At 45.7% G+C, this 27,027-nt stretch overlaps 1 protein-coding gene across 6 annotated transcripts; it reads left to right on the top strand.

Annotated features, from left to right (window-relative positions):
- The first annotated feature begins 4,607 nt into the window (after positions 1 to 4,607).
- On the top strand, positions 4,608 to 25,308 carry LOC136004236 (mucosa-associated lymphoid tissue lymphoma translocation protein 1-like). Of its 6 annotated transcripts, none has more exons than XM_065660541.1 (17): positions 4,608 to 4,798; positions 6,114 to 6,280; positions 8,215 to 8,336; positions 8,970 to 9,120; positions 11,352 to 11,530; positions 12,049 to 12,145; positions 12,606 to 12,638; positions 13,614 to 13,640; positions 13,844 to 13,876; positions 14,887 to 15,090; positions 18,396 to 18,573; positions 19,715 to 19,789; positions 20,331 to 20,458; positions 21,854 to 22,003; positions 22,469 to 22,626; positions 22,710 to 22,835; positions 23,409 to 25,308. In XM_065660541.1, exons 1-17 carry the CDS (start codon positions 4,647 to 4,649, stop codon positions 23,868 to 23,870), a joined length of 2,442 nt encoding a protein of 813 aa, XP_065516613.1. In that variant the 5' UTR covers positions 4,608 to 4,646; the 3' UTR covers positions 23,871 to 25,308. The 6 variants fall into 6 exon arrangements, with proteins under 6 accessions (XP_065516613.1, XP_065516612.1, XP_065516615.1 ...); XM_065660540.1 differs by having other exon boundaries at positions 13,841 to 13,876; XM_065660543.1 differs by lacking the exon at positions 12,606 to 12,638.
- The last annotated feature ends 1,719 nt before the right edge of the window (positions 25,309 to 27,027 follow it).

Genomic DNA, 27,027 nt, shown 5'->3' with positions numbered 1-27,027 from the left:
TTGTCTGGGGTGAGTGCTTTGAAGTCCCACATCAGAGCATAAACACCCCTGCGTGGCTCTGTTCTGCTTCACACCCACATCAGCACAAAGGAGTGGGCAAAAAGAGCCTGCACAAAGGGTTATCTTAGCTAAACACACAGGAGGAATGAGACTGATAATCCCCCTGGCTCATATTAAGACACATCCTTCCATCAGCTAATATTCTGGTCTCTTTATACCAAGCTGACACTAGGTCTGGGATACCTGAAAACACAGGAAAAATAGATAGCTACATAAATAACATGTGTAACAGCCTCAGATCACAGAGACTGTGTCTGTAGTAACTTATCTGCTGCTGCCCATGCTGGCAGGTCCCTTGTGGATTGACTTCCACTGAACTTCTGCCCCCAAGCCCACACGCAGAAAGCACGATTGATTCTCTGATACGAGGAGGATGTGGGTGCGTACATCATACAGGCTGCTCACCTACTCTTTAACACTCTTCCGTCACACTGATCTTTAGAAAGTCACTGGAGTGTTTGCTGATGTGCTTCCTTCTTTGTTCTGAGACACCTGTTCTGAGACAACAAATTCCCCAAATCCTACTGTCCCCTCCAATCCATTAGGCCAAACTTTGAGATCTGGATTTGCCCTTCTGGAAAACAATTATTATCCTACTAAACTTTGGCTTTATACATCTCTTTAAAGAGCTATTATATTGGCAGGTGGCTTAACCACAAAGCAAGCTGAGGGCTATAATTAGACTTCATTTAAGAGAAACATGGAAAAGCTCCAAACCAAGCCACTAACAGAGGCAAACCTTTTCTTTGTGATGAACTGCAACAGTCAGCATATACCACACATATCATATATCATATCATACATATATCATATACCACACAGATCCCACCGGAAAGCAAGCTGGCATGGCCAGCAGGATGTAATTAGATTGAGTAAAGAAAGCAGCAAAAGCAGAACAGAAACAACAGCAAAAGCTGAAAGGAATCTTCACTAACCACACAATCCCAAGGGAAATCTAAAAGGGGCAGTGTCTGAAAAGTGGGACTAGGAGGAACTTCTCACTGGCTGGGTCAGGATCCATGCCGTGCCTGACGCTGGCATCCCGTTGGAACGAGTGCTGTGTACACGTTATTCCTGCCTTACTCTGGTTTTGGCACAGACAGAACACACAAGCACGTGGGATATAAGGGAGTCCTGCTGCAGCCTGGCTGGGTTCTCACTCCCCACTCCCCACTCCCAGCCTGACAATGCTTTTCCAGTTGGGAACATACACATTTTTTCACTTCCTCGTCTTTTCCTTTAACAGAAATCCAGGCTTTTATTACAAGCTTTCCTTTAAAAGTTTCATCAACACTGATGTGTTTCTGTGACTCTCTTCTGTGCATCCAGAAGTGCTGATGGAACCAAATTCCACTTTCCTCCACTCCGAGCCCAGACAAGCTTGCCCAAGTGATTGCTCCAGACAGCCATAAACCATTTCCAAAGGTGCTGTGATCACGCTGTATATTTAGCTGTTGTTATCAAAACCTCCAAGACAGCAGAAACTGGGATTCAAGAATCCAATGATAACTCTGTGAGTTCTGTTCACAACAGGGCTACACAGCAAGTATTTACACAGCAGTTTGCTTACTACAGAGTCTAACATTTGATGGAGTAGGAGTAGCAAGTGGTACTCAGTTGCCAGCTGGATTAAACCACAACACGCTCTCATCCACACGAGGATTTACAACTGCATTTCCTATTTGCTTCTGTATCTCACAGTAGTTCTTTCTGGAATTCCTAATACTGGAATACCAACGATAACTATAATATTACTCTTCTATAATCCTAGAACAGCTACTTGTCAAAGAGTGTGTAATGTCAGAAAGTACCAAAATACCGCATTATCTAACCCAATTCTCACATCTATGGCATGAACAAGGTTTGGATAAGAAACACATCAGGGGAATTTTGCTGTTCAAAAAGCAAATATCTGGAAAACATATGTTTGCCAAATCTTCTGGGACGTTTTGTGTTTCTTCATTTGCCGACACGCAAAGCTTTTTGACAACTTTTTTATTAGTGTGCTACCTGTTGTAAACAGCACCAGGGCATAAAGAAAGCACCCAGCTACAAATCATTGGCTAAATGCAAGAACTGACTGGCTCTGTACATATCTAATGAAGACCTTAATATTGACTAATTAAAACACAGCACCACTCTTAACACTGATCTGTCTTCATCTATTTTTAACACTTGCCAAGCATCTGACACTGTCAGCATGAGCAATTCACGCAGCCAGCAATACCAAGCGGCCCGGTTTTTCCTCAGGAATGGAGGAAATCCTTACCTGATGAGGCTTAGGCCATGCAATATGGATTTAGGAAGCATCAAAAGTGAATTTCAGGATACCTTGTATCACTTACACATTCTTTAGAGAAGGAAGCTTGCTTTCACACAAGTTTTGTCCTCTTGACACTCAGTGGACATAGCGCCAGCGCCGCATTTCAAAGCATTCAGAAGAATCCTGAAGGCAGTGTGTTTAGAAACAACAATCTCTCAAGTTGAGGGAAAATGACCATTCTTTAGCAGAAGCAAATCAGAACTCCTGTTTCCCATGCAATAATGAAACAAATCACCGCATTCATGTAATGCATTAAGAATAAAGCAACGTGCTCTTCTTCGTTTATTTCTCTTCCCTGATACCCATTCTACCTGCACGCAGGAGAACAAGCAGACAAGTACTCTGAAAACCAGAAACAATCTGACCTCTCAAAGCATAAACGTGCACTTACCCAAGCACTCTTTCTTTAAGCTCTACAAGCAGGCCAGGCCTGCGGTTTCATCCGTGTTATAAGACAAAAGACGTTAAAGTGGTGCGTGTCGTCTCAGAGCTCAGAAGCTGGCTGGGAGCTTCAGTGTTGTGTGACCTTAGTGTAGTGAGTCTGCTTACAGAACAGGTTGACTTTTAAGAGAGACTATTTCGTTACATGCAGCAGATGGCTGGTCCTGGGAAAACCGCTGCCAGGCAGAGCGAGAGCTGGCAGGGATGGGACGGCACATCCTACTCCCATAGAAGTCCAGCGGAATTTCCTCATGGCCTTGAAAGAGAGGAAGTGTTGGCCTTAGCTTTGCAGAAGAAAGCACCGGGGTGTTTTTAAGTGTGCTTAACAGCGCTGGGAATCTCTCGCTTGCAGTTAAGCACACAAAAGCTCTGCTGAACAGGAGCAACTGCAATCCCTAACAAGCACTTGAGGAACTAAGGCGGATAGTGAGCTTTTACCAACCGCTTCACAAAAATCCGCCTCATTCCTCAAAGGGGAGTGAATCCCACAGTCAGAAAGCATTCCCACTCCCGTTCCCCAAGTGTCACGCAGGAGGAACTTGAATGAGTTGCAGACTGCTCTGAGCGTAAGAAAGGCTGAAAAGCAAGGTTTGTGCCATTCTTTTAGCTGAAAGCACAGCTAAACGTGGTTGTGTGATCCTACTGTGCTAAATACTTGTTGCTCCCACTGTTATCTAGACCCAGACAGGGAAGTGTTCTGCAATAAACAGAGCACCTACAGGGCCCTCATCCAGGAATAGCAGCAGGGATATCTGTGCTTCACATAATAGCCTCAAAACACCCCCCGGAATGAGAGCCCAGGATTCCAAACCGTGGTCACCGGTTGGCAGTTCAAGTGCTTGGTGCTGCGGGAAGACACGCGCAGAGCCCCGGCCCGGCTGAGGGCGGCGAGCGGCTCCTTCCTGCCTGCTTTCGCAGCAGCTGAGGCACCCGCTGCTGTGGGTACGTGTGTGCCGCGATGAAGTCAGTTTCACTGCCGGCCCCTCCTGCACGGCTTGCGCACGGGAAGGATGAGAAACAGACCGTGGACACGGGCGTCAGCTCCACTGCTGTCAGCCTAACCACAGGGCCTGGCCCAGGGCGGTTGTGCAGTCTCCTACACTGGGGATATTCAAGGCCCGCCTGGACAAGTTCCTGTGTGATGTACTGTAGGTTACCCTGCTCTTGCGGGGGGGTTGGACTAGATGATCTTTGAGGTCCCTTCCAACCCTTGGGATTCTGTGACTCTGTGACGGCCGCTGCACCGGCAGGTGCGCAAAGCCTGCTTGGAGCATGAGACACGTGAAAAGCCCTTCAGCAGCGCAGGCAGCCACGTTCCAGTGCTTCGGCGCGGGTAAAACCGCCGGCAGCATCACCTCCTGGGCCCGCCGGGCGAGCCGGGCATGCGGAGAGGGGAGAGCTCCCCTCAGGTCACGGCTGCACGGCCGCGATGGGGCGAACGGCCTCTCGGGGGGACGCCTCCCGAGCAGCACGCCCTCTGCCTCCGCGGGAGGCACTGGAAGGCCGCGGCCCTTGAAGCCGGGCGCTCGCTCGCCTGGAAGCGGCAGCAGGCGGGGAAGCGGGGTCACGGAGAGCCCGCGGCGGCGGCGGAAGCCGCTGTCCCTCCCACCTCCGCTCCGCTGTCCGGGCTCACGCCGCCGCCGCCGCCGCGGGCTGCCCTCCCCGTCACGGCCCGAACGGCCCCGCCTCAGCGCGGGGGCCCCGGGGCCGGGCCGCTTCCCCCCCCCCCCCCGCCGGGGCTCCCCTCAGGAAAGGGCGGGAAGCGGCGCGGCGGCTGCGCGCGGCGGGGCCTTCCGGGCGGAGCGGAGCGGAGCGCGGGGCGATGGCGGAGGCGGCGCGGGGCGCGCTGCCCCTCCGCGGCCTGGCCCCGCCGCTGCTCCGCAGGCTCAGCGAGCTCCTGGACCGAGCGGCGCCCGGCAAGGGCTGGCGGGACCTGGCGCAGCGGGCGGGGAGCCGCGGCAGGGTCCGGCTGAGGTGAGGGCGGCCGGGAAGGGAAGCGAAGGGAAGCGAAGGCGCGGGGCTCCGGTGGCGGGGCCCAAGGGGAAGCCGCGGAGCCGAGAGCAGCGGGGGCCGCGGCGGAGCCGTGCCTCCCGGTGCCCGCGAGGCTGCGCTCGGGCGAGGAGCAGCGGCTGCTGCCTGAGGCCGCGGTGGTCCGGGCTCTGCGGGCCGTGCTGGCCCTCCCGCAGCCCCAGGCCTCCCTGGTGCGGCAGCGGGAGCGCCCCTGACGGGCGCTGGGGCACGGGGGGTGGGGGAGATCTGAGCCGAAGGCCCGGCCCGTGTCTGCGAGGTGTTTGCTTGGGCCCGTGTGAGGCCTTCCAGTGGAGAAACAGCGGAGTGCGAGCAGCGTAGCGGCCGGCGTTGGCACTTCGGAGCATCCCCGGCCCTCAGCGGGAATGCGGCCGGGCGGAGAGCGCATCCGTCCTCTTCAACTCCTTCTTCGCAGGAAGAAGGCTTTTCAGGGTTGGGTTTAGACGGTAGTCCCTCAAACACATGAGGTGTTTCAGGTGCAGCGCTGGCTATACACTACGCACGCGTGTCCTTCCCCTGTTACAACTGTATTTATTAATACAGAGAAGTAGAACCCCAGGGCTACAGTATGACCCCTCTGTGAGGCCTGGGGCTCTGTGGGTTTCTGTATTATCTAGTAAAATACAATGAAGTGCTTGTTCAGTGGAAATATCTCCATGTGAGCCAATGCAGGAGACATTGATTGATCTTTAGTGTGGGAATACATAAACTGGCATTCCTTTCTATAGCTGTATTCGTGTCCTTGTTACCTGTGTTATTTTAACCTGCTCTGATTGAAAGAAGGCTTAACACCCATATTCTCTGTGTATTTATACCTGGAGAGGAACGTGTGGAAGCAGATAACTGCACTCTGTGTATCAGTTAAGCTGCAACAGTCGCTTGTTTTAATAACTTCTCTGAAAATCAAAGTCTTCCTGGACTTTCAACTTGGATTCTGACTCTTTACTGCTTCTGAAGTAGGCACATGAGAGTGAAAGGTGCTGCTCTTGTTTTTGTACTGAGACTGTCAGAAGTGAAAAAGTGAAGATTTCTCAATACATCGGGTCAGAATTGTTAGGTGCAAGCATCACTTGTAGCACGCAGCTCACTAATACCACTTTCAGTCTGTGGAGGTGTTGCTGAACTCCCAAACCTTGCAGGAAATACTGCAGATACCTTCAGACCAACTGGGAATTTCCCACCTGTGGGTTTAACTCTGCTCCTTTGTGAGGAAGAAGCACTAAGGAGGTCTGTTACGTGTCTTTCTCCCCTTACTTTGCAGCCCTCTGGATTTGGAGCAGTGTTCCCTCAAAGTGCTGGAGCCAGAAGGAAGTCCCAGTTGGAGTCTCCTCAAGCTCCTGGGAGATCGTGGCTGCACTGTGGTAGAGCTCGTGCAGTTCCTGCAGGCCCTGGAGCACACAGAGGCTCTCCAGTGCCTCAGCCATTCAGGTCAGTTCTGGTTTGTGCTTTCCTGCAACTGGAAACACTGGAGTATTCCTTTTGGGGACACCAGTTCAGTGCCTTTGTGGCAGAGACGTATTGTTACAAGCTGCGACATGCTTTGTTTGCAGCAATACAAAGCATCTCTTGAAGAATCTGCAGCTCCCAGAACCAAGTCCCAGCCCTTGTTTGTCTCTCAGAGCTTACAGAATTTCCTGTCACATTGAATTCACTCCATGGAAAAGCTTCCTATAAAGACATGAAATAGTGGTAATAATAACTTTAAAGCTTCTCCTTTTTGGCGGTGAGAAAGCTGTGGCATCTTGGGTCACCTCTCTGGCCTTTTCTTCCCTTTTTTGTCATGTCATTTCTTACTGGAAGTGAATGAAATAGAGCGAGCTTTCTCCCAAGTTAAGGAGGCAAAAGGGTTACTGTGCAATTTGTGGTATTACAGCCTGGCCTTTGTGCCACCCTCAGGACTTATGGTGAATGAGATGAGAGCAGAGAGGTGCTTTTCCTCTGCAGGCAGGTCTGAGCACTTCATGCACTTCAACCTCAGTGGGAGTAATTGAGGCTGAATTTCCAGAGGTGACTGCAAATGTTTACTGGTGTGTGAGCCAAGAACGTAGCAGTTGGATTATAGTGAAGATTAGGAGCTCAGAACTTGAGCTTTGCCTTTTCCAAGGCAAGTGAAGAAGTATTTGTGTATCTTTGTAACCGTTCAGAAAATGGAGCCAGGAGGTTTTCTTCCTGAACCATTGCATTGTGTGATGCTTTGCAGGAAGTAACTGTAGAGTGTTGAATGAATGGTAGGAAGATAAATGAAACTGTGAAGAAACTATGAATCAGGTTCTTAGAACTGGTTTGTAATGCTTCCAAGGAGTGCAGAATACTGATCTTTCAGAGAACTTGTTTTGCTCAGCTGCTTTCCTAGGAGGTGTTAGTTGTGTGGATGAGGAGGGATTGAACCAAAGTGGAAGGCTTTGGAAAAAGCAGCTCATCTTTGTTTTTCTGTCCCTGCAAATGGAGTAGTATCATTCCTGTTTGTCTTGGCTAATGTTAGGTGATGGTGATGCTCTAAACTGGTGCTTAACACACTCCATTTATGAAAAACAGCAGAGGAAGTGTTCAGTGAGGAACTGAGGTTGTCATCTTCGGGGATAGGATATAGAGGGAAGTTGTTTTAGAGAGAGACAGGGAATTTTCAAGTCTTATGGACGCTTTGGAGTAGCTGCCTGTGTGACCGACAACTTCAGAATAGGACTGTGTGTGGAGGAGGTTAACGGAGCCCATTTCCCTGCTAGACACAGTTTGTGATTAACAAAGACCACAGGGATTTCTGCTTAGGTTTCAGCGATTGATCATATTGTTACAGTTTCTTTCCTCAAGCATTCTCTGTTAGGAAAATGTCCTCTTCTGATGACCTTGGTTGTACCAGTGGATCTGGTTTTGGGTCATGCTGTAACAAGATCTCTGGGATGGTCGAGGTTAAGAAAATAACTGGATGATACCAAACCGGTGTCAGAATTTCACTCAGGCTCCTTCCTGGCAGTTCAAATCTGAAGTGGAAAGTTTTACCTTGCATGTCGGCAACAGAAAACCCCAGCCCTGTGCTCTACCCAAGTCAGGCGCAACACTGAAAGCAGTGTTTTGGCTAGGAAGGCTGCATGAGGAATAACAGAAACCCATACTGTGTGGTAGTTAAACTGTTACTGGTTTGGTCCATCCTCAGGCTGTGCCTAATCTTAATCTGAAGCCTAACAACTGAGTGTCTCAAAGCCATATAACAAATAGGAACTGTATGCATACACAGTACAAACTAATTCTTTTCCAAATCTATTTAATGACAGAAACTCTTAGCTCAAAGAACAGCTTAAATGCAAATTTCAGTAGTGGAATTGTTTTTGTTAATAACCTTCCTGTGTGTAAATTCTTCTTTAAAGCAATAAAGATTGTTGTGCAGCCAGACTCTCAATCAGTGCTCCCTGGACAGATGGTCAAGCTGTCATGCTGGGCAACAGGACACCCATTTGTGCATTACCAGTGGTTCAAGCAGGAGAAAGAGGTAATAGTTGATACAGAATACAGGGGGTTTAATGGTGGAAATAATAGGGAATTATTTGGGATGATACCTTTTTAAAGACTTACTTGCAATGAGAGGAGATTGCTCTACATACTAATAAAATAGAAGTGTAAGAAATGCTGCATAACAACCCTAGCAATATGTAAAACAGTAAGGTGGTTCCTTATATTCAGACCATCCTTGGAGGCTAATCTTGGAATGTGACAGGAAGTATAGATGTAGTAAAAAATTCTTTGTCTGTGAAAGAATGTTACAGTTCCCTGATCATAGTTGAATGTATCCTAAGACTAGAGCTGAATGTAGAACACACTCGGGTTGGAGCAGTGCTTCAGAAATCATTCCAAGTTATTTATGGAGAAAGGTAAAAATCCTTGATTTCAGGAAAAGCTTTTCAGCAGGCTTCAAAGCTCAGAAGTGTCTTAAATAGAGGCATCTGAATGGTTCTTGGAAGGAAGCCTGTCTCCGAGCTACTTAAATACACAGAACAACGCTTCCTCATCCCAAAGTTTTCAGCAAGGGAAGGTGCTGAGGCTGGTGCTATGGGCATTGAAATAAGCATTCCAAGTTTGATCCAGGTTTAGATTAAATCTCTTCCTTGGTTCACCTGTACCTCAGGTTCCCAATGGCAATTCTCCAGAGTTGGTTTTTAATCCAGTGAGTGTGAACGACTCTGGCTTCTACATCTGCCGAGTGAACAGTGAATCCTCCTTCGTGTTCAGTCGCTGGGCACACCTGGAAGTCTGTCATCTCCAGGGAACACCTGATGGTGAGTGGCCAAACCACTGTCTGTTGAAAGTCTGTCTTCCCACTCCTTAGAGGAACTAGGGTTCCTGTTGCTGTCATGCACAGATGGGAAAGAGGCTTGATTAAAACCACACACAGCCTAATGCACTCTTTACAGCTTCATATAACCACCCCAGCTAACAGTGAAGGGAGGCCAACAAGTTACTGAAATAAGTGTTTCTTCCTCTCATAGGTTTGAGTTAAACTGAGTCTTTGTGGTGGGAATTGCATTTCATGAGGTTTATCAATGGTCAGCTAACAGTCAGGTGTGTGTAACCTACCTAAAAAGCCCTAGTAATTGAACTGCACTGTGTAAGTCCATGGGAATTTGTGGCACTGGCTTGAAGACAGCTCTGCTTCCATTGTGGGTTTTCTGGCGTGTGTATTCTTTGTTGTTTGCTTTACAGAATGCTCGGGAGTATTACACAGGCATTGACTCCTGCACTTTATAAACTCCCTCATTAAACAGCCTGGACTTGCTTGCTATTGGCCTGAAGACGCGTGAGCTAGAACTCAACTGCAGTGCCTTCAGGCTGTGAAAAGTATACTTATTTAATCTCTTGTCATGAGTCAAAGGTGTTTTCTACTTGCATCCCACATAGAAAAATTACTCATGTCAGGAAAAGAGACAGAACTGTTCTTCTGGTAAAAGATAAAAAGCTACTGCAGTGTCACTTGGGGTGACTTTTTCACATCTTCCCAGTCGCTTATCTAAGCAATGATTTCTTCTGCTTTTCCTGCTTCTACTCCAGGCTCTACTCAGTTAGAAACCTGCAGGTTTAGATGTTGCTGCTTGCACCAGGAAGCTGAGATGAATAACCTTGTAATGACTACTTCCAAAGAACCCCTGAGGAAAACCAGCAGTATATTGTTTCACACGTGTAACAGGAGTTTTGGAGCCTAAAAGGCAGCAGGTATCCACAGCCTAGTGCCTTGCTTTATGTTCCATGACTCTTGGCCAGCCAGGAACTGTAGTGGGAGTGAATTTTACTGTGTTTAGGCCTTGGTAATGGGTGAAAGGACGAGGGGCAGGATGGATTGCTCCTTTCTGTAATTTCCCCTCTTGGAGTCCTACCAAGGAGACTTAAAGGGGGGCATGTAGTGCTTGCACTGAGTGAACACTCTTCGTCTTCTGGAACATTTGGCCTCGAATTGCTGGTTTTTCAGTTGAACTAGACAATACTGACAATACCACTGCTGTAAGTGATGAGTAGGTATGAAATCTTCTATTTCAGCTGCTGACTGTCTGTCTTTCCCCTTTTCCTGCTCCCTTTTGGTTGCTTTCTTTTTTTTCAGATACTCTTCTCCTCCTCTTCTTTCATTGCTTTCTATTTGAGCGCTCAGTTGTGCTCCATTCTGCCAAAGCTGTCTTTTGAGCTTGGGACCAGTGAGGCAGCCAGACATGATCCCAAAAGATACAGGGACAAGCTGGTTAGTGTGTGTTGAGAGTGGTATAACAACAGGATGTACCAGCAAGGGCCTGTAAATGGCAGGTAAGGGAGACAGAAACCATGTTATGTTTCAATCTCATATTATCTTTCACTACCTGTAACTTTTGTGTTCCTGTCCTTAAAGACTAATCCTGTTTGACTACAACTTCTGAAACACAAGTTTATGATGCACCAAGCATCTCAGCCACTGGCAGAACAGAGATACTTGGACCACTGCCTCCCTTTATTTCACTGTGCAAAGGAAAATGTCATCACCCTCTGGCTGTCAGTCACGAATAGCTCTGATGACAAAGCATGTGTCTGCACACGTAGTCTAACAGCAGAGATGAGTGACCTTGCAGCTGAGAGAAAAGATCACTGGTGTGACCTTTACAAGTGGGGCTGGGCTTGTTGGAGTGTGTGTCACTTAAAATGATACGTGGATACCACAAATCTTCTCAGTGCAGCACTTCTCTGTGTGGTGGATGTCCTAAAGATGAATTTTATCATGTATAGAAACTTACATCACAGCAGCTGGATGAGTCTTCAGTGCATTTAAGGTGTTCTGAATAGCTTTTGTACCCCAAGACATTTCTATTTGGGTCATGTCAGTGGCTGATGTTTTTAGCGTACTCCTCAGGGACAAGTAGCTGAATTTCATTGCTATTAAACCAGCCTGTTGGAGTTACAGGAAGATGTGACCATACATCATCAATTCTTATTAGCCTATATGGTGGCTCACCCTTTCTTTCCTGTTTTCTTCCATCTTTTTTTGCTTTTTAAGGGAGCATAACTGGTTTGCCTGGAAACAAGCTGCACATTTGTGTCCAGCCTCAGGCACAAAGCCTGGCAGTGGGGGATGCTTTGGTGCTGGAGTGTGGAGCTGTTGGAAACCCAATTCCTCAGTACCAGTGGTTCAGAAATGGATTTCCCTTGGCAAATGGGAGCGAAAATGTCTATATGGTAAGTTACTAGGGGCTGGCCCTGGGGGCTAGTGCATAACCACTTAACTTATCACATAAAGCTTCCCTGAAGAAAACAAGTTAATGTATAGCCTTGGTCACCTGTTATGGGAGTGCTCACTGGAAGTTCTTAGTCCCTTTCCTATAGCATTCTGAGGCTCTTGGGTGCATGGTTTTAGTCCTGAGCATGTTCCAAGTTGTAGTCATGGGATATAAGGCCATAGTGTACTTTGGATTACTGGGACATGACACAGATGAAGTATCACTAGAGTGAAAGCCCTGCAGAGCACTGATTTGTATGAGCTCTTGCATTCAGTGCTTAAGGCATCTCAAGCCACTGAGGTGGATTGCTAGGAGGCATGTGCTGTCCTGCTCACTGAGGAATGAGGGTGTCAGCAGTTTTGGATTAGGTCAGGCTTTGCTTTTAGATTTTACCCTTTCTTGCAAGTGGGATTAAATGAAACTGAGACAGGAATTCTTCTGGGGTCTGGTGGAATGACTGTGACAATGCTTGTACAGGTCACTTATGTGGATGTGGAGCATCAAGGGACATACTGGTGTCACGTGTTCAATGACCAGGAAGATGAGGACAGCAACAAGATAGAAGTTGTTATAGGTAAGGAGGTTTTGTGCTTGATACAGGTTACCTGGTGTATCCGTTCTTTCCCTAAGCCTATAAACCCTTGTTGGAGGTACAGTTTGTATTACACTGAGTCCTTCAGCAATGAGGACCCGTGAGGTTATTCACAGCAAGCAGAACAAGTGAATATAACATGATTTAGTATGAGTGCATGTATTGCAAGTAAGCTAATGAAGCAAAGATCTGTTTGTGCAGCTTCCAGATCATTCTATTGCATAATTCGTAGGGAAAGTTCTTGCATATCCTAAGAAATAGCCTAGTTTAGTACCCCTGAGGCTTAGTAATACTGCACAGTGTTGTGGTCAGTGCTGATTGGTGCTGCTATGAAATGAGACAGACTGCAGAGAAGCTCAGAAGTGACTTTCTCTCCCACTTTGTGTGCTCACGCTCACAACTGAGAGCAATTGTCTTCCAATTTTTCCCCCTTGAACCCAAGGAAGGAAAGCTATGGCAGTGGAGTGCTCAGAAGGTAAATACATCTTCAGTTGTGAATCAGTTGCAAGACTAAATGATGGGGATGATGGTGTGTTGCTGAAAAGCATGCGTGGGTTAAGAGCTTCAGTCTGTTTGAAATCACTAATGTGTGATACGGTGTTCCTTCTGCATGTGCTTCTCTCTTCTTGCCTTAATATCATGATCTAAAGCACATGGGATGAAAACCAAGCTGCTTTCTTCTGTAGTATTTAAAGTTGATTTTTGCACTGGGTTTGTGTCCTGTTTCTAGTGACGTGGGAAGATGTTGAGATTTCTTTGGCTGGGCTCAGGAGGCAACATCCTGGCAAGAAAGGCTGAAGGTGTTTAGGAACCTGGATGACCTTAGAGAGCTGGGTAGAGCAGTTCCACTGTCACGTCTGTCTGTGAGAGCTGTTTCCAGCACCCTTACTGGGACAATTTCTCTTTTCCTTTGCACTGCTGCAACAGGGAGGAAGAATTTAGTGCTGACACCATCCCTTTGAGCATCTTAAAGCGAGTATTTACATCACAGGGGATCATATGTAAAGATGTCAGGCTGCTTAGAGCATCCCCCTTGGCCACACCCTGCCTGTGGTAGCTCAGAGTGTTTGGCAATTGTATCTGGAATCTGGGCTTTACAAAGTAAGATTTCTTGCTTAGGATGTTGCTGTCCTTCACACATCTGGGTGCTTTGTTCCTTATTCATTCAAGCTGCTTGCATGCCTGTGGGACTGCGGCACAGAGTGGGTTTCTCCCTTTTCTGTTGAGATCTACTGTATTAGAATGCCGTATAGAGCTTAGTATATTGATGTAGGGCTTTCTCTTCTCTGCATGTGGAATAATCATGTGAAAGCTTTAGATTGCAGAAATGCAAAGCCAGAAGTATTTTAGAAAGGTACTTTGGCTTCTGTTAATAATCACTTATGTTTTTATTAATGAAATAATTGGTTCTTCTTGTTTAAACTGATGTTATTGGTGTGTTTCTTCACAGAAGACCTCAGTGATCTTCAGAAACCAGGTGAGTGATAAGCTTGGAAAAGAGGGTGAAGGAAACCAGGTAAAACCCCACTGAAACAAAAAGAAAGAGCATTTTCTTGTCTTAAACCAGTAATATATGAGGCATAGCAGTGCCAATAGCCTGCAGGACATGCAGTTCATTTCTGACACTCCAGCTATGACTATAGTTACTGATGATCTGCTCTTCCCATCTCTTTCAAGCAGAGCTGCAAGAACAGGCAGATCACAGACCTGTTGGTAAGTAGTTTGTACTTACCAGTAGTAAGTAGCTGTAATGAACAGTGTTTCATATCTAGGAAATAGCTTTTGCTTCAGAACATGGCTTTTTCTGCCACTGCTAGTGAAATAATTGTGAATAACACATAAATAGATGCAGGGAGAGGGACTTCTGTGTATTTTTATAGCCTTTTCTAATGCTTGCATGCCCTTTCAGGAGTAAAATGTGTTGAGGGCACCAGTATTTTTAGTGACTCGGTGGAGTGTCTACAACTTCTGATCTGTTTCAGTTTACTGTTTCAGATTCCTCTGGCCAGGGCCTTAGCCAGCATGTTCTTCCCTTACTTTGAATACTTGGACAGTTGGAGGTAGTGGTATTGGGGTGGGGTGATAGAAAGGATTGGTAGGCAGTCTGCTGAGGGGATGTGTCGCTGCAAGCTCAGCTCTTCCTCATCATGGATGCTTTGATGCTGAGCTGAAGCTCGTAAAGATAGATGGATAACATATGTATGTTGGGAAGACTAGTTGCTGGGGGTTTTAATTGAATTCTTGCATGGTAGACTCGAGTATGCTCTGGCATGTTGTTCTGTGTGCTGAACCAGGTGGAGAGGCTGCTGGCCTCTGTCAGAACTGTACCATTTTCATGTTCCTCAGTGTGAGTGTAAGAAAAGAAGCCTTAGCAAACAGGGAAAAGACTTTTTACTTGTGATCTGTGAAAGTTTCCACCTAATTGTACTGCGTTTGAAAGAGATGGGACATGGAAGATGGAGATGTGAAAGTGGTGCTTTGTGTGTGGTGGATTCTTGTCTGTGTTCTAAGAAGCAGAAGAAAATGTGAGGGTTTGGGGAAGGTTTAGTGGCCATCAGAACTTTCATGTGCATGAAATGTCTTCTTGCATGGGGGAATTCAGGAGCTGTGTTTTAAAATCATATAAAATAATTGTGCCTGAAGTGAGCAACTTCAGTTTAAAGGAGTTGAACCCATGGAATATATAAACCTGATGTGGTTTTGGTTTTGCTTTCTCTCTGCAGCAACAGACAAGGTAGCCCTGTTAATAGGGAATATGAGCTACTGGAACCATCCCCAGCTCAAGGCTCCCATGGTGGATGTCTATGAACTGACTAACTTGCTGAGGCAGCTGGATTTCAAAGTTGTTTCCTTGCTGGATCTCACTGAGCCCGAGATGAGAAATGCAGTGGATGAGTTTCTGCTCCTCTTGGACAAAGGAGTGTATGGTAAGAACATGTGATACCCCTCAGAAGCAGGTCAGGTTTGGGGTGCATCAAGTACACACACATCTGGGGTGTATCGCTTCCAGCTCACTCTAAGTGATAGCAAAACAGACTTCATGATAAATAGCATGTGTATAGAATAGGAAAAGCAGGTTAAAAACACCCACCAGCATGCCCTTTGACTGTACTGGTATATTATGGAAACAAGCTAGTAGCAGAGTGGTTGTACACTGCAGTTACACAGCTTCCAAGACTGGATGTAGCCCTGGGCAGCAGTCCTTCCTGCCTTTAGGAGAGCTTTTCAACATCATCTTCCTCCTTGTCCCTTCCCATGCGTGCAGGTGATGGTTTGGGAAGGGCTGACTAATTCCTTGGCATCCTTGGATTGCTGGGTTACTTTTCTGGTGGGGAGCAGCATGGAATATACAGAGTATATTCTGGGCTTGCTGGTGGCACCCTTCCACTCATCCCCTGCCATTCTGCTGGAATGCCTGCAGAATGCTCTTTCCTTCTGTATTTCTTCTCTTTGGGAAGTGCTGCTCTGCTCTCAGTCCTCGCTCTGTAAAGAACAGAGGCAGAAGGAGGCTTTTCTTTGCCTTTAAGTGAGCCGTACTCTAATACCAGGTGTGTTAGGGGAGGGGAACAGGATATCTTTTAACCCTCTTCCTTTGTGCCAAGGTTTGAGGTTAATTCTTACTGTGATTCCAGCCTGGCAAGCACAGACTTATCCATAATGCCCTTGACAGGGAGTTGTGCAAACCTGGATTTCTGCTTCACAAAGCAAACTGAGAAGAAATTTGTTTATGTAAATGACAGTGTAGTTCCTGTAAGTTGTGGCTGTGCACTTTCAAGAAATAGAATAAACCAGAGAAGAACTCACATTATCCCTTACAGACTATTTGAGAGTCAAAGCACAAGACAGAGCTTGTGGGATTGATGCTCAGAGCAGAAACCTTCATGTCTTGCTTGGAAAGGCCTTGAATTTGGAGTGCAAGGGAAGTTCTGGTGTGGGTTTTGAGGAGGGTGCTGCTGGCTGCCACTGGTTGGTCATTAAGTTGCATAAAATGCCACCCAAAATGATGTAGAACAGAGACCCCAAAGTTGTGCCACTTGTTCTGTTTCAACAGCACAATTCCTGCAGCAGTGCCCTCCCAAGACAGCACGAGTTGATTCTGTTTTGGAGCACAAGGTCAGATCATTTCTCAGTGAGCCTTTCTCACTGCAGTGTTACCTGATGCTCTGCCTTAGCAGAACTGGCTGAGCTGACATTTGGGTATTTATGTCAGAGCCAAAACTCGCACGACACGAAGTCTAAGTAGGGCGGTGAGGTTTAGCAGGCTCTCTGATAGCCGTTGTCTCTCTCTGTGCCCTGGCAAGAGGTGTGCTTATACACTGGGGTGAGCTTTTAGGTTCTTGCACCTTCTAAGTTGTTTTCTATAACAATTGTTGTCTCTAATGGGTATGAGTTTAGTACTGGCAGGCATTAATGGGTTTCTCACCAGCCCCGTAGCAAAGCTCTTCTAAGGCTTATGGTTGCAGTTGTGTTTTTCCAGCAGTCTGGCATTTCTGGAAGGTAAGGAGAGCATTCTTTGAGTAGTGATTTCAATGTAAATGGTCTTTGTTCTTCCTGGATATTAATGGCTTCAGGCATATAAAAGGTGCTGTTGGTGCACAAATAGATGATGATTTATTGCTTTTTTAGTGGGCACAGCTCCAAATAGAAGAGGCATAGTGGCCACTTCTATTTAGTGCCTATTACACATATTCCTGATGCTTGATATGACATTGTAATTCCTGCTAACTGCCAGGAAAGTGGCATTTCAGATAAGAAATGTTCCAGAAGAGAAAAAGTGATGATGGTTTTCGCCTCTGATGCCTTAGTTTATGTTGCTCTAAAGGTAGAGAGCAATAAATATTATATTCCACAAAGGGTAAAAGCACAGACCCATCTATTTAAGGGCTAAAAATAGCTGTTAGGCTGCTTTCCTTAAGAGAGAGGCAGATACCACTTAGATGCTGACGTCTGTGAGGAACTTGAGCCTACTTCAAATCATGGTGTCGAAGTGTCTAATGAGTTCCTCCAAACATGTTTACTGTGCTTGCCTTGGGTATGCAGAGATTTATTTCTGATCTTGAGCTCAGCAGCTTAACTGTTGCAGGTACTCATCAGATAAGCACAGCACAGCCACCTGCCAAGGATATGGAAGAAGTGTGGTGGCTATTTCTGAGCTGTTTCTGTTCATTGAGAAAATACTCATGATTTATATTAGAGGCTGATTTTCTTCAGTCAGTCCAATCACTAATCTAACATAAACCTGATCTGTAGAATCTCAGATACAACCTTGATTTGGGTCCAGATCCAAACTCTGTGGAAATCACATTTGTTTCTTTTTAACTTAGGACCTGACATCCCTCATGCACTTGGTGCTTAACTTCATTTTTTAACTCTCTTGAACTTACCTAGTCTCAGGTAACCATTTGAACCTTATAAATAGCCCAATAGTACCTTTATTTGTTCAGGTTATTCACAGAGTCAGACTGGTTTGGGTTGGAAGGGACCTTAAAGCTCATCCAGTTCCAATAGGGACACCTTCCACTAGACCAGGTTGTTTCAAGCCCCATCCAACCTTGAACACCTCCAGGTAATGATATGCTTTCAATTCTGTGCCCTTTAAAAACCTGACTTTTAGCTGAATAAAGCTGTTGCTATATCCCAAACCTCTGGAAGCTGGATTGAGGCATTTTGTTCGAGTGAAGCCTTGCATCCCACCACTTCCCTTGCATGGACTTGCTGCCCGCTTGTCTTGCCTGTGCCTGTTTCCCATAAACAGGAATTCAGCCCTGTTGATTGAATGGAACAGTTTGCAAGGTCCTGGCATAGTTGTTAATGACTTGAGGGCTTAAGTAAAAGTGAAAGAGAAGTAAAGTGAAGAATTTTAAGTGAAGTAAAAGAGAACCAAAGGCTTGGTCTGAAGGGCTGTAGTTCCGGCTTGGTTTCCTTTACAAAGCACAGGGCTGAATACTCAGGTTTTGTAGGGACATATATATTGATGGCGATATCCAGTTTATCCTATTGCATGAGGTTTTTGCTTGGTATCTTTTAATTTGTTGTGTCTTTGTGTTGCGAAGTTGATGTTAATGTGGTTCCCCTTCCTTCCTGTATTAACAAAGGCATTAAACACCCTGCTTGGAGTAGCTTGAATGATGTTAATCTCCCTCAGACACATACGCATGAAGTGTTTGACATGCTAAAATGTCCAATGTGCTCTTGAGCTGTGTTTTTATTCATGTGTGTTTTGAACTCTCAGGTCTGTTATACTATGCTGGCCATGGCTATGAAAACTATGGGAACAGCTTCATGGTTCCTATTGATGCTCCAAATCCCTATCGCTCTGCAAACTGCCTGTGTGTGCAGAACATCCTCAAACGGATGCAGGAGAAGGAGACAGGACTGAATGTGTTCCTGCTGGATATGTGTCGGAAAAGGTACAGTCCCGTCATACAGGAATAGTGAGGACTGACACTGGGTGCTTGAGGGATGGTTTTGCCTCATGATAGGGTGTAATAATTGTAGTTTGGGAACCAACTGTGAAGCTCAGTTTATTCACTGCAGCAGCACGTTAAAACCAAGTGTTCTTAAAGTCGATGGGATTCATTCATGGGCTTATTTTACCTTTGGCCTTGGATGGAAACGTGAAGCTGGTGATTAGGCTTTGTTTCCATGGGTAGACAGTTGCTTCTTGATCTGAAGGGCATTTATTTCTTCTTCTTTTGTTGTTCTTTAAAGGTTAGAAAGCATCAGTCTTATCTAATAAAACTGAGATCATAGAATCAGACATCTTGAAGAAGAAGAATCCCACTGTCCCCTTGCATCATTAACCATCTTCATCATTACAGGGAGGAAGGAGAATCCATATCATCAAAGGCACATTAATTTGACAGAAGGGCTCGAATGAAGCGCTTATTTTTAGCTCTCTTCAGAGGCATTGATTCTGTGCCCTGGTTTTATGCTGGGGATGCTGTATGTTTCTTTAGAGCTTCAAACCCAACTGGGTTATTGGATTTTTCTAAACAAAGCACTGTTTTCTTTCCAGCTGAAGAAACTACTTCAACTTGCACTGGAAATCACTCTTCACTCAGCACTTCTCCAAATTGGTCCCTGAGGAATGTTTAGCAAGAGAAAATTGCTGCAGCTTTAATGTTTTAATGTTTTAAACTTAATTTCTAATGAAATGCCAATGGCCAATTCAGCTTCCCAGTCTGCTATGAAAGTATGGCTACATAAGCCTTATGTTATGCTGTGTTTGTGGGGGGAAAACCCAAAAACCCAAATAAAACTAAGAACTCATAGGTTTTGTTACACCCTAAAATATCTGGTTATCAGAAATCACTTTTGAAGCCATTGTAGCCAAACTCGATTGGTTAGTGCAGCCTGCCCTCATCTGGGTAGCGTGTGATATCTGACTGTGTCTGCACATTGTCTCCATGAAGATCTCTGTGTTAGCAGTGAGGATTCTCTGCAGAGCTGTAGAAGAGAAAGAGAAGTACTGTTCTGAACTCTGCTGGTTGGTGTTTGAATAACTGCATTTTGCTACATTGTATTTTCCTGTCTTTCCATTTATTGCAGAAATGAATACGATGACACGATTCTCATCTTGGATGCTCTGAAGGTTACAGCCAACATTGTCTTTGGATATGCCACGTAAGGAAATCTTTCTCCTGCTATGCCACAGAGGTTTGAAGCTAGAAGTGATTGTAACAGCTAATCTGTCACAGAAAAACACTAACTGTGGTGTCAAAGACCACTCATTTATATCCCTATCTGTGGCTTTGTCTTTCCTTCTTTCTTTGAATCATTCCACAGTCTGACTGTGGAAATGCATATGTAAGGATTCCCAGTGTTCCCATGCAGATCCAGGATGACACTAGTGCATTCAGCAAACCAGGAACAGCTGGGCAGGCGTCCTGATCTTTTGCTCATGGTTACTTGTAGGAGTTCTCTACTCATCCAAGTAGTTTGACATCAGCTCTGGCCTGTGGTCTGATTGTAAGTGAATTCTCCTCACGCTGCGTTGCTTGCAAATGGACATGCAGAGCAGGTTGGCCTTAGACACAACCTGGGTTTCAAACTGTGGGGTTTCTTTCTCCCATTCCCAACATAACTACTCCTGTAGTCCTCACATTGATCTTACTCTCGCAGATGTTGCAGTGTTTTCCCTTGTCTGACACTGCTGATCTCACAGGTGCCAGGGAGCAGAAGCTTTTGAAATCCAGCAGTCAGGATTGGCCAATGGAATCTTCATGAAGTTCCTGAAGGATCGCTTGTTGGAAGACAAGAAGATTACTGTGCTGCTCGATGAGGTGGCAGAAGGTGAGCTCCAGCTTCCTGCACTCTTCTCAGCCTGCATTTACTAACAGCTTCTGTGCTTAAGTGTCTGCTTTAAGCTCTTTTGTTAAAACAGCAGCTTTTATCAAGAAGCAAGTGCTGCTGGGCAGCACATTAACAAAGATCATGATATTATAAAGGGATTTGAGCTTCTTTAATACTGATCAATTTTATCCTCTGCTTTTTAGTGAACCTTGTTCTGAACCTTCTTCATTTAGGTTTGAATTGCCCATCCATAAAAATCACTCTTTCAGTGTCTTGTCACTTCCATTTCATTTAAACAACTGAGTCCTACCTACCAAAGAGTGCTCTAGTGATGATAAGTACAAGTCCACTATAAAGGGCAGTGCACTGTTTTAATATGCCTGCTTCAGTAATTGTCTTGTATAGCTGATGGGAGAAGTGCTGAGGTGAAAACTGTTGAGGGGAAATGTATTGCTTCTGTGCAAACGTGCTCAAAGCGTGGAATAGCTGCAGCATTAACAAAGAGCTGTGTGTGTAAGGTTCTGTTCTTTGTGGGTGACGTTCTGCTGTGGTTTCCCTGCAATCCCATCATTTTAGCATCAGTAGTAAATGTATTTACTACATCCTTAGTTTTTATCCCATGTTCTCCTTGTCAGCCTGTTCAAAGCAGGAGTAAAATCCAACTGCCTCTTGCTTTGTCCATAGTGTCTAGTGTCACATGCTGGAGATGTTATGTGTGACCTATTGTGACCTTATCTCATCCTTGAACTCAGAAGTGGAAAGACAGATTTATCTGTCAGGCAGTGTGACAACCACTGCTGTCACAATTACCAGATACTGGGTGTTGGGAGTGCGCTGATGCCATTTGAAAGTGTTCCAGAGGAGTGTTCACAGTCAAAGTGTTCCACGTAAAGAGCCTTCATGTGAATGGTCAGTGCTTGCTGGCAGTGCTGTTCTTGCTAGGTGCCTTTGGCACAAGAATCATCAGTGGTGATGTTAAATAACCAATATTGACCCCTAAATCATAGAATGGGTTGGGAGGGACCTTAAAGACCATCTGGTTCCAACCTCCAAAAATACCCTGCTTGCCTCCAGATCTTTAGAAATCCTCTCCAATGGGTTTATTCACATGCTTGAAATGAGTCACTTCAACTGGGACCTTACTGAATCAGAGCTGGGGTACCGCCGGGGCTGGTTTTGAAGAGCATGTGAGCACATTGAGTAGGACACATACAAATCCTCTGCAGGCACCTGGCACGCTGCTTTATCCTGAACTGATGAATAGCTGAGGAATGAATGCTTCTAAAACGACATGTTTTTATGGATGTGCTGACACTGGCATAACCACAGCAGTGTATTCAATTCAGTTAGAGTTTCAGCAGTGTTCATTTTGAAACTATGTGCATCTCATTTTAGATATGGGCAAGTGTCACCTTACCAAAGGCAAGCAGGCTCTGGAGATCCGCAGCAGTCTGTCTGAGAAGAGGGCACTGACTGATCCCATCCAACAGACTGGATCTTCTGCAGAGACCCAGGCACGGAACCTCCAGTGGGCCAAAGCTCATGGTATGGGACAGTCTGCTTTTGGATGATGGTGGGAAGAATAAGAGGAAGAGAGATGTGTATGATGTCTCCTTCTGGGATAATCTCCCAGTATTCTCTTTGTGAACTGGTGAGGGAGGTAGCATCTATCACAGATGGAGGTTTTCATTTGTGGTATCGGCCCTTAATTCTTCTGTGTTACGTGACAGGAATGCAAAGCAAAGATTACCAAGACATAATGTTGTGGTTTGTTTTAAGCCATGCATAGGAGAGAATGTATGTGGGATTTGGGAAGAGAATAACCTTTATATTTGTATAAAGATATGTCTGTGATGAGGCAGCTCTCTGATGGAGGTGAGGCAGCTCTCTGGCAGTGTCTGTGCAAACCTGTAGTGACAGGTAGAGGAGGGCAGCAAGAGGAGGTCTACACTTTGAAACCCATCATAAATAGAGAACACACAGGTTAAGTTTTGTGTTATTTACTTGCAGAGCTTCCAGAAAGCATGTACCTGGAATTCAAGTGTGGAGTTCAGATCCAGCTGGGGTTTGCAGCCGAGTTTTCCAACGTCATGATCATCTACACACGGATAGTAAAGCAGCCACCTGAGATAGTAGTTTGCAGAGCCTACGTTACAGACTTTGCACTAGTAAGTGCTCCCTCTTGCTGTCTTGGTGATCTCCCTCCCTTGGTTTGTCCATGTCAAACTGCATCTTTTCTTCCCTGCAAAAGGACCTGGATGTGGATCCTAAAGAGGCCAACAGAGGAACTCCTGAGGAAACTGGAAGCTATTTAGTCTCCAAGGACCTTCCCAAGCACTGCCTCTACACCAGGCTAAGCTCACTGCAGAAACTAAGGGTTAGTATAGATGATTCATCAATGCCTGTGCAATCCTGACACTGTTGTACAAAGCACTTTGTATTTCCTAGGCCTATACTTTGGCAAGGTGATTAGTTTTGTGAGGATCATCCGTTGCCCTCTGTGGGGATATTACTGTGCCCTGAAGTACAAGAACGTGATCTGAAGCAGAGAAGCATCTTGCATGTCATTAGTAGGAGATGAATATGTTACGTATCATCTCCTTCCATTACAGCTTGTGCTCTTGGGCATGAGGTTCTCCTTAGGACGCTGTGGCACTGTTGAGTTTATCTCTGTATCTGTGTCATGAACACCTTTGCTGGACATCACTTGGTATTTCACTGCCAGTGCTTTTGGCCGCTAGTGTAATCAAAGTGCCTCTATAAATAAACCCTATCAGGTGAGCCAAAACCCAAAAGAGGTCCTCAGTAAACAAGTCTTGCCCAATACATGTCTTTAGCTCCTACAAAGGTTAGTCTTCTTCTGCAGAAGACTGTGCTGCTCTAAGTGTTTCCTGTGTTGTCTATCCAGGGAAGAAGTGTAACTTTTTCTTCCCTCCTTCCTCTTTTGCAGGAACACTTGATTTTCGCCGTTTGCTTGCACTATGAGTACCCAGGAACAGAATATACAATGGATGAAAGAAAGGAAGTTAATGTTGGGAAGCCCCTTATTGCTAAACTGGGCCTTCATCATGGATTCAAAACCAACAACTGCCTCCAGACCTGTTGCCTGACCAATAATCGTTTTCCTAATCACATGGGATCGAGTCCAGTGGCAACTGAATACTTCATCCCTAGTCACTGCCCGCCAAATTCCTGCCCAGGCATTTACCTTCCAAACCATGTTTGCTCAGACAGCATCAGACAACCAGAGGCATGTTCCTGCAATGGGATATTAGCTTCAAGGCATGAAGTAGGAAACTACCAACCCCCTGTGGAAGAGAGTAATGTACCAGTAGAGACCACTGATGATACTGTTGAACTGGAATTCCTTCTCTCTGACAAGCTCAGGTTCTCTAAGCAGCAATATCTGTGATGTGACATGGAAAATGAATTTCCATCTCTCCTGAGATTTAACATGACTAAAAACTCCTTTAGCCCCAGAATGATAAACATGCCTTTCTCCTTTGAGCCTCAGTTGTTCAGTATCATGGATTTCTTCTTAGGTGCTGCACTCAAGTAAGGTTTTATGTGCTCATATGTGTTGTAGCAACCTCCTGTTGAGTATATGACACATAATGTAAATGAACTGAGCACAGAGGTTGAAGATATCATGGTTTAATATTCCAGTGTTAAGAATATGTCTCCTTCAAGCCTCAGTTTCTTTCCTTCCTCATGTGTGTATTAGGATCAGTCACTGACACTGACATTCCAGTCCCTTGGATGCAACTGACAGTCAGCTTTGCCTGCATTCTCCTCTCCCATGGTCAGAGGTCCAGAGTGGCAGCAGCTGACAGATGGATGAAGAGCTGTGCTAGGAAAACCAAACCTGAGCTGAGTTGCTTCTTGTCTTTGAGAGAACTACAATGGTCAGAGGGAGCAAAGTCACAGGTTCATGCTGTGGTGGATTGTTCTTGGTAGGATAATCTTTCCCGTAGGTAAGACACTGAAGATTTTATTGCTCTGAGTTCTGGAAAGGTGGTTTTTTAGGTTTTGGAAGAACACTAAGTGGACGTGAGGAAAAGGGCCTGTTCACAGCACGTGAAGCGTTGGATAGGTAGTCACGCAGCAAGACATGAGGAAGGCTGAAAGTGAATAGGCCAGGTGAGTGGAAACTGGGTTTCTCCAGGGCTAGTGCTCCTGGACACAGCCCTTGCTTTTCTGTGGTGACTTTAAAGCTGACAACAAAGCCTGCTCAGAAGATCCAGGCACCTCCAGAGGAAGCTGATCCTCTATGGAAAGGCAGGTGACTTCCGTACGGTGCTTTGGTGCTTTGATGAACAAGGGCAAGGGATAGACCCAGGCTGGGCTGGCTGCCAGGCTCTTTACCTGCTGCAGTCTGTTGATCTCTGTCAGTTCTGCTCAGCCAAACTGCTTTACATACCAAGGTTGCATGGTTTGGTCAGAACTAGACACATTAGATCTGTTAATGTTTGCTGTTGTTCTGCGTGGTTATACCAAGCTCCAGATTGGAATGTTACTGCATCATTAACTAGATGTGTTGATCTTCAGGCTGAAGGTGGATTTAGGTACGTGGATATTAACGTAGTTACATCCAGAGGGAAAGCAATGCTTGAAGTAACCTGCAAAGGAGCTGGAGTTTGATTGTCTCCTTGCTCCTGGAGTGTACCAAGTAGTAAAGTATTTATTGATGACTGAAAGGTACCTGTGCATTAACTGTCCTGTGACTCACAACCGGTAAATTACAGCTTGACCCATGATCTGGTACTGTAATGTTTAGCTACTACTTTGTCACAGTTTCCTGTTTTGTATGAAAACTCATTGTGTAATAAACTGTTGTCCACAAAACAGTATATCTGTGCATGTGTAGTTGCTATATTCTTGTTGCTATATTCTTCTACTCCTCCCAGTTCATAAAGCCCCAAACTTGATTAAAACAAAGCATACAAGGGGAAATCTGAATCGTGAGCTTCAGCTCAAGTCAAATACACCTTCACCCTAGGCACATGCAGGTGTCTCAGCTATGCACTTCAAAGGTTTTATTTGATTTTAACACTTTTTATACCTTCTAGCTCTGCTACCCCAGCTGTGCTGCTGCCTGAACACAGGGGGATCCTCTCCATCACCTCCTGGAGATAGCCAAAGGAGTCTCTATTTCCAGTTTCCTTGGGAAATGTGGCCAGTGGTTAAAGTCACCCCTGTGTGTGCTGCTCTGTTTGCAGGTGCACCCTTGGAGACACAAGCAGGCTCCTGGAGCAGTGCTGGTGTGAGAGCTGTCTCCTGGCAGGATGTAGAACTACCAGCAAGCAGCAGCTGGTGTCGGCAGTGGAGTAGCTGCTCAGTGCTACCAGGGAGCTCCAACACCCCTTGATTAGTTCTCAGGCTTAGTACTCGCTCTGAGGATCCACAGCCCTGTCAGCCTAGGTAGGAACTGATTAACCTTTGAGGATCTGTACCTGAGATGCTTGAAATGTGAACATAGAAAGATTTGGGTTGGAAGGGACCTTAAAGCTCATCCAGTTCCAGCCCTCTGCCAAAGGTAGGGACACCTTCCACGAAACCAGGTTGCTCAAAGCTCCGTGGTAAGAGCATAGTAAAGAGAGAAGAAATCCTCACAGACTGGAGGTTGGAGAGGGACTTGTGCCAGCACCTGACAAAACTCTACCTGTGGCAGTTGTGTGGGTGAACACTTTATCATTCTGAGCCCTTCCTGAAAGGGAATGGTATGGAAAGGGATTTTCTTACTGCATTCACTGCCTTTAGGAACTGCTTAAACTGCTTTAATCATTGGTGTTAAAGGTGAAATGCTCTGGTTCTTCAGGGCAAGCTGCAGGCCATTTCCTTTGGCTCGTATCCAGTGGGGCACTGGGAAAGTTCAGTGTGCATAAATGAAGCCAACATTTAAATCCCAGTGAAATGTGTGATGAAAGCACGGGACTAAACCTGGGTGTTTGTTAAAGCTCTCTTTGCCTTGGGATGCCCTTTCTGAACTGGAGCCTGGGGGCAGCTCCTGAAGTGCAGTTCTTTGGGAATAACACTTTTTGCTGGCAGTATCTGCTAGGCTGTTACTTTGCCTCTGCTTTACCCATTGCTGTAGGGTTTTGTGTAACTTGGCTGATTGCTATTTGGGTTTGGCCATCGTGAGCAGCAGGAGGTATCTGAATAGGGGCATCTTTTGACTTGCTCAAGCCATTTCCATTTGCAGTCCAGCCAAAGCACTGTTCTACTGGACAGGAAAGACATCTTGCACAGAGATGGTAGGAGTGAATTTAACTTCTATATCTATAAAGCTCTGCAAGCTGCCTCCTCAGCTAAACAACCTTTGATCTTCAGTCTTTTAAGCTGTCTCTTTGGTTACAGAAGACCATCTGCACTTTGTAACTCTTCACTGAGTGATTTCAAGGCTGGGTTTGCTCTCAGGAGTTGCTGCTTTTGTTCATGCATCAATTACTTCTCCTCATCCTGTCAGCTAATGAACGGTTTTGGCAGCTCCCACGTACCTTAAGCTTCAGGGCTATGTTCACCTTGGCATATGTTCCTGACTCGTGTAAGTATAATGCACCTCAGTGTTA

Source organism: Lathamus discolor, chromosome W (assembly GCF_037157495.1).
Source record: "Lathamus discolor isolate bLatDis1 chromosome W, bLatDis1.hap1, whole genome shotgun sequence".
In the NCBI taxonomy this organism is placed as follows: Eukaryota; Metazoa; Chordata; class Aves; order Psittaciformes; family Psittacidae; genus Lathamus; species Lathamus discolor.
The sequence above is the reverse complement of the archived record's forward strand: the minus strand, read 5'-3'. Positions and strand labels throughout refer to the sequence as shown.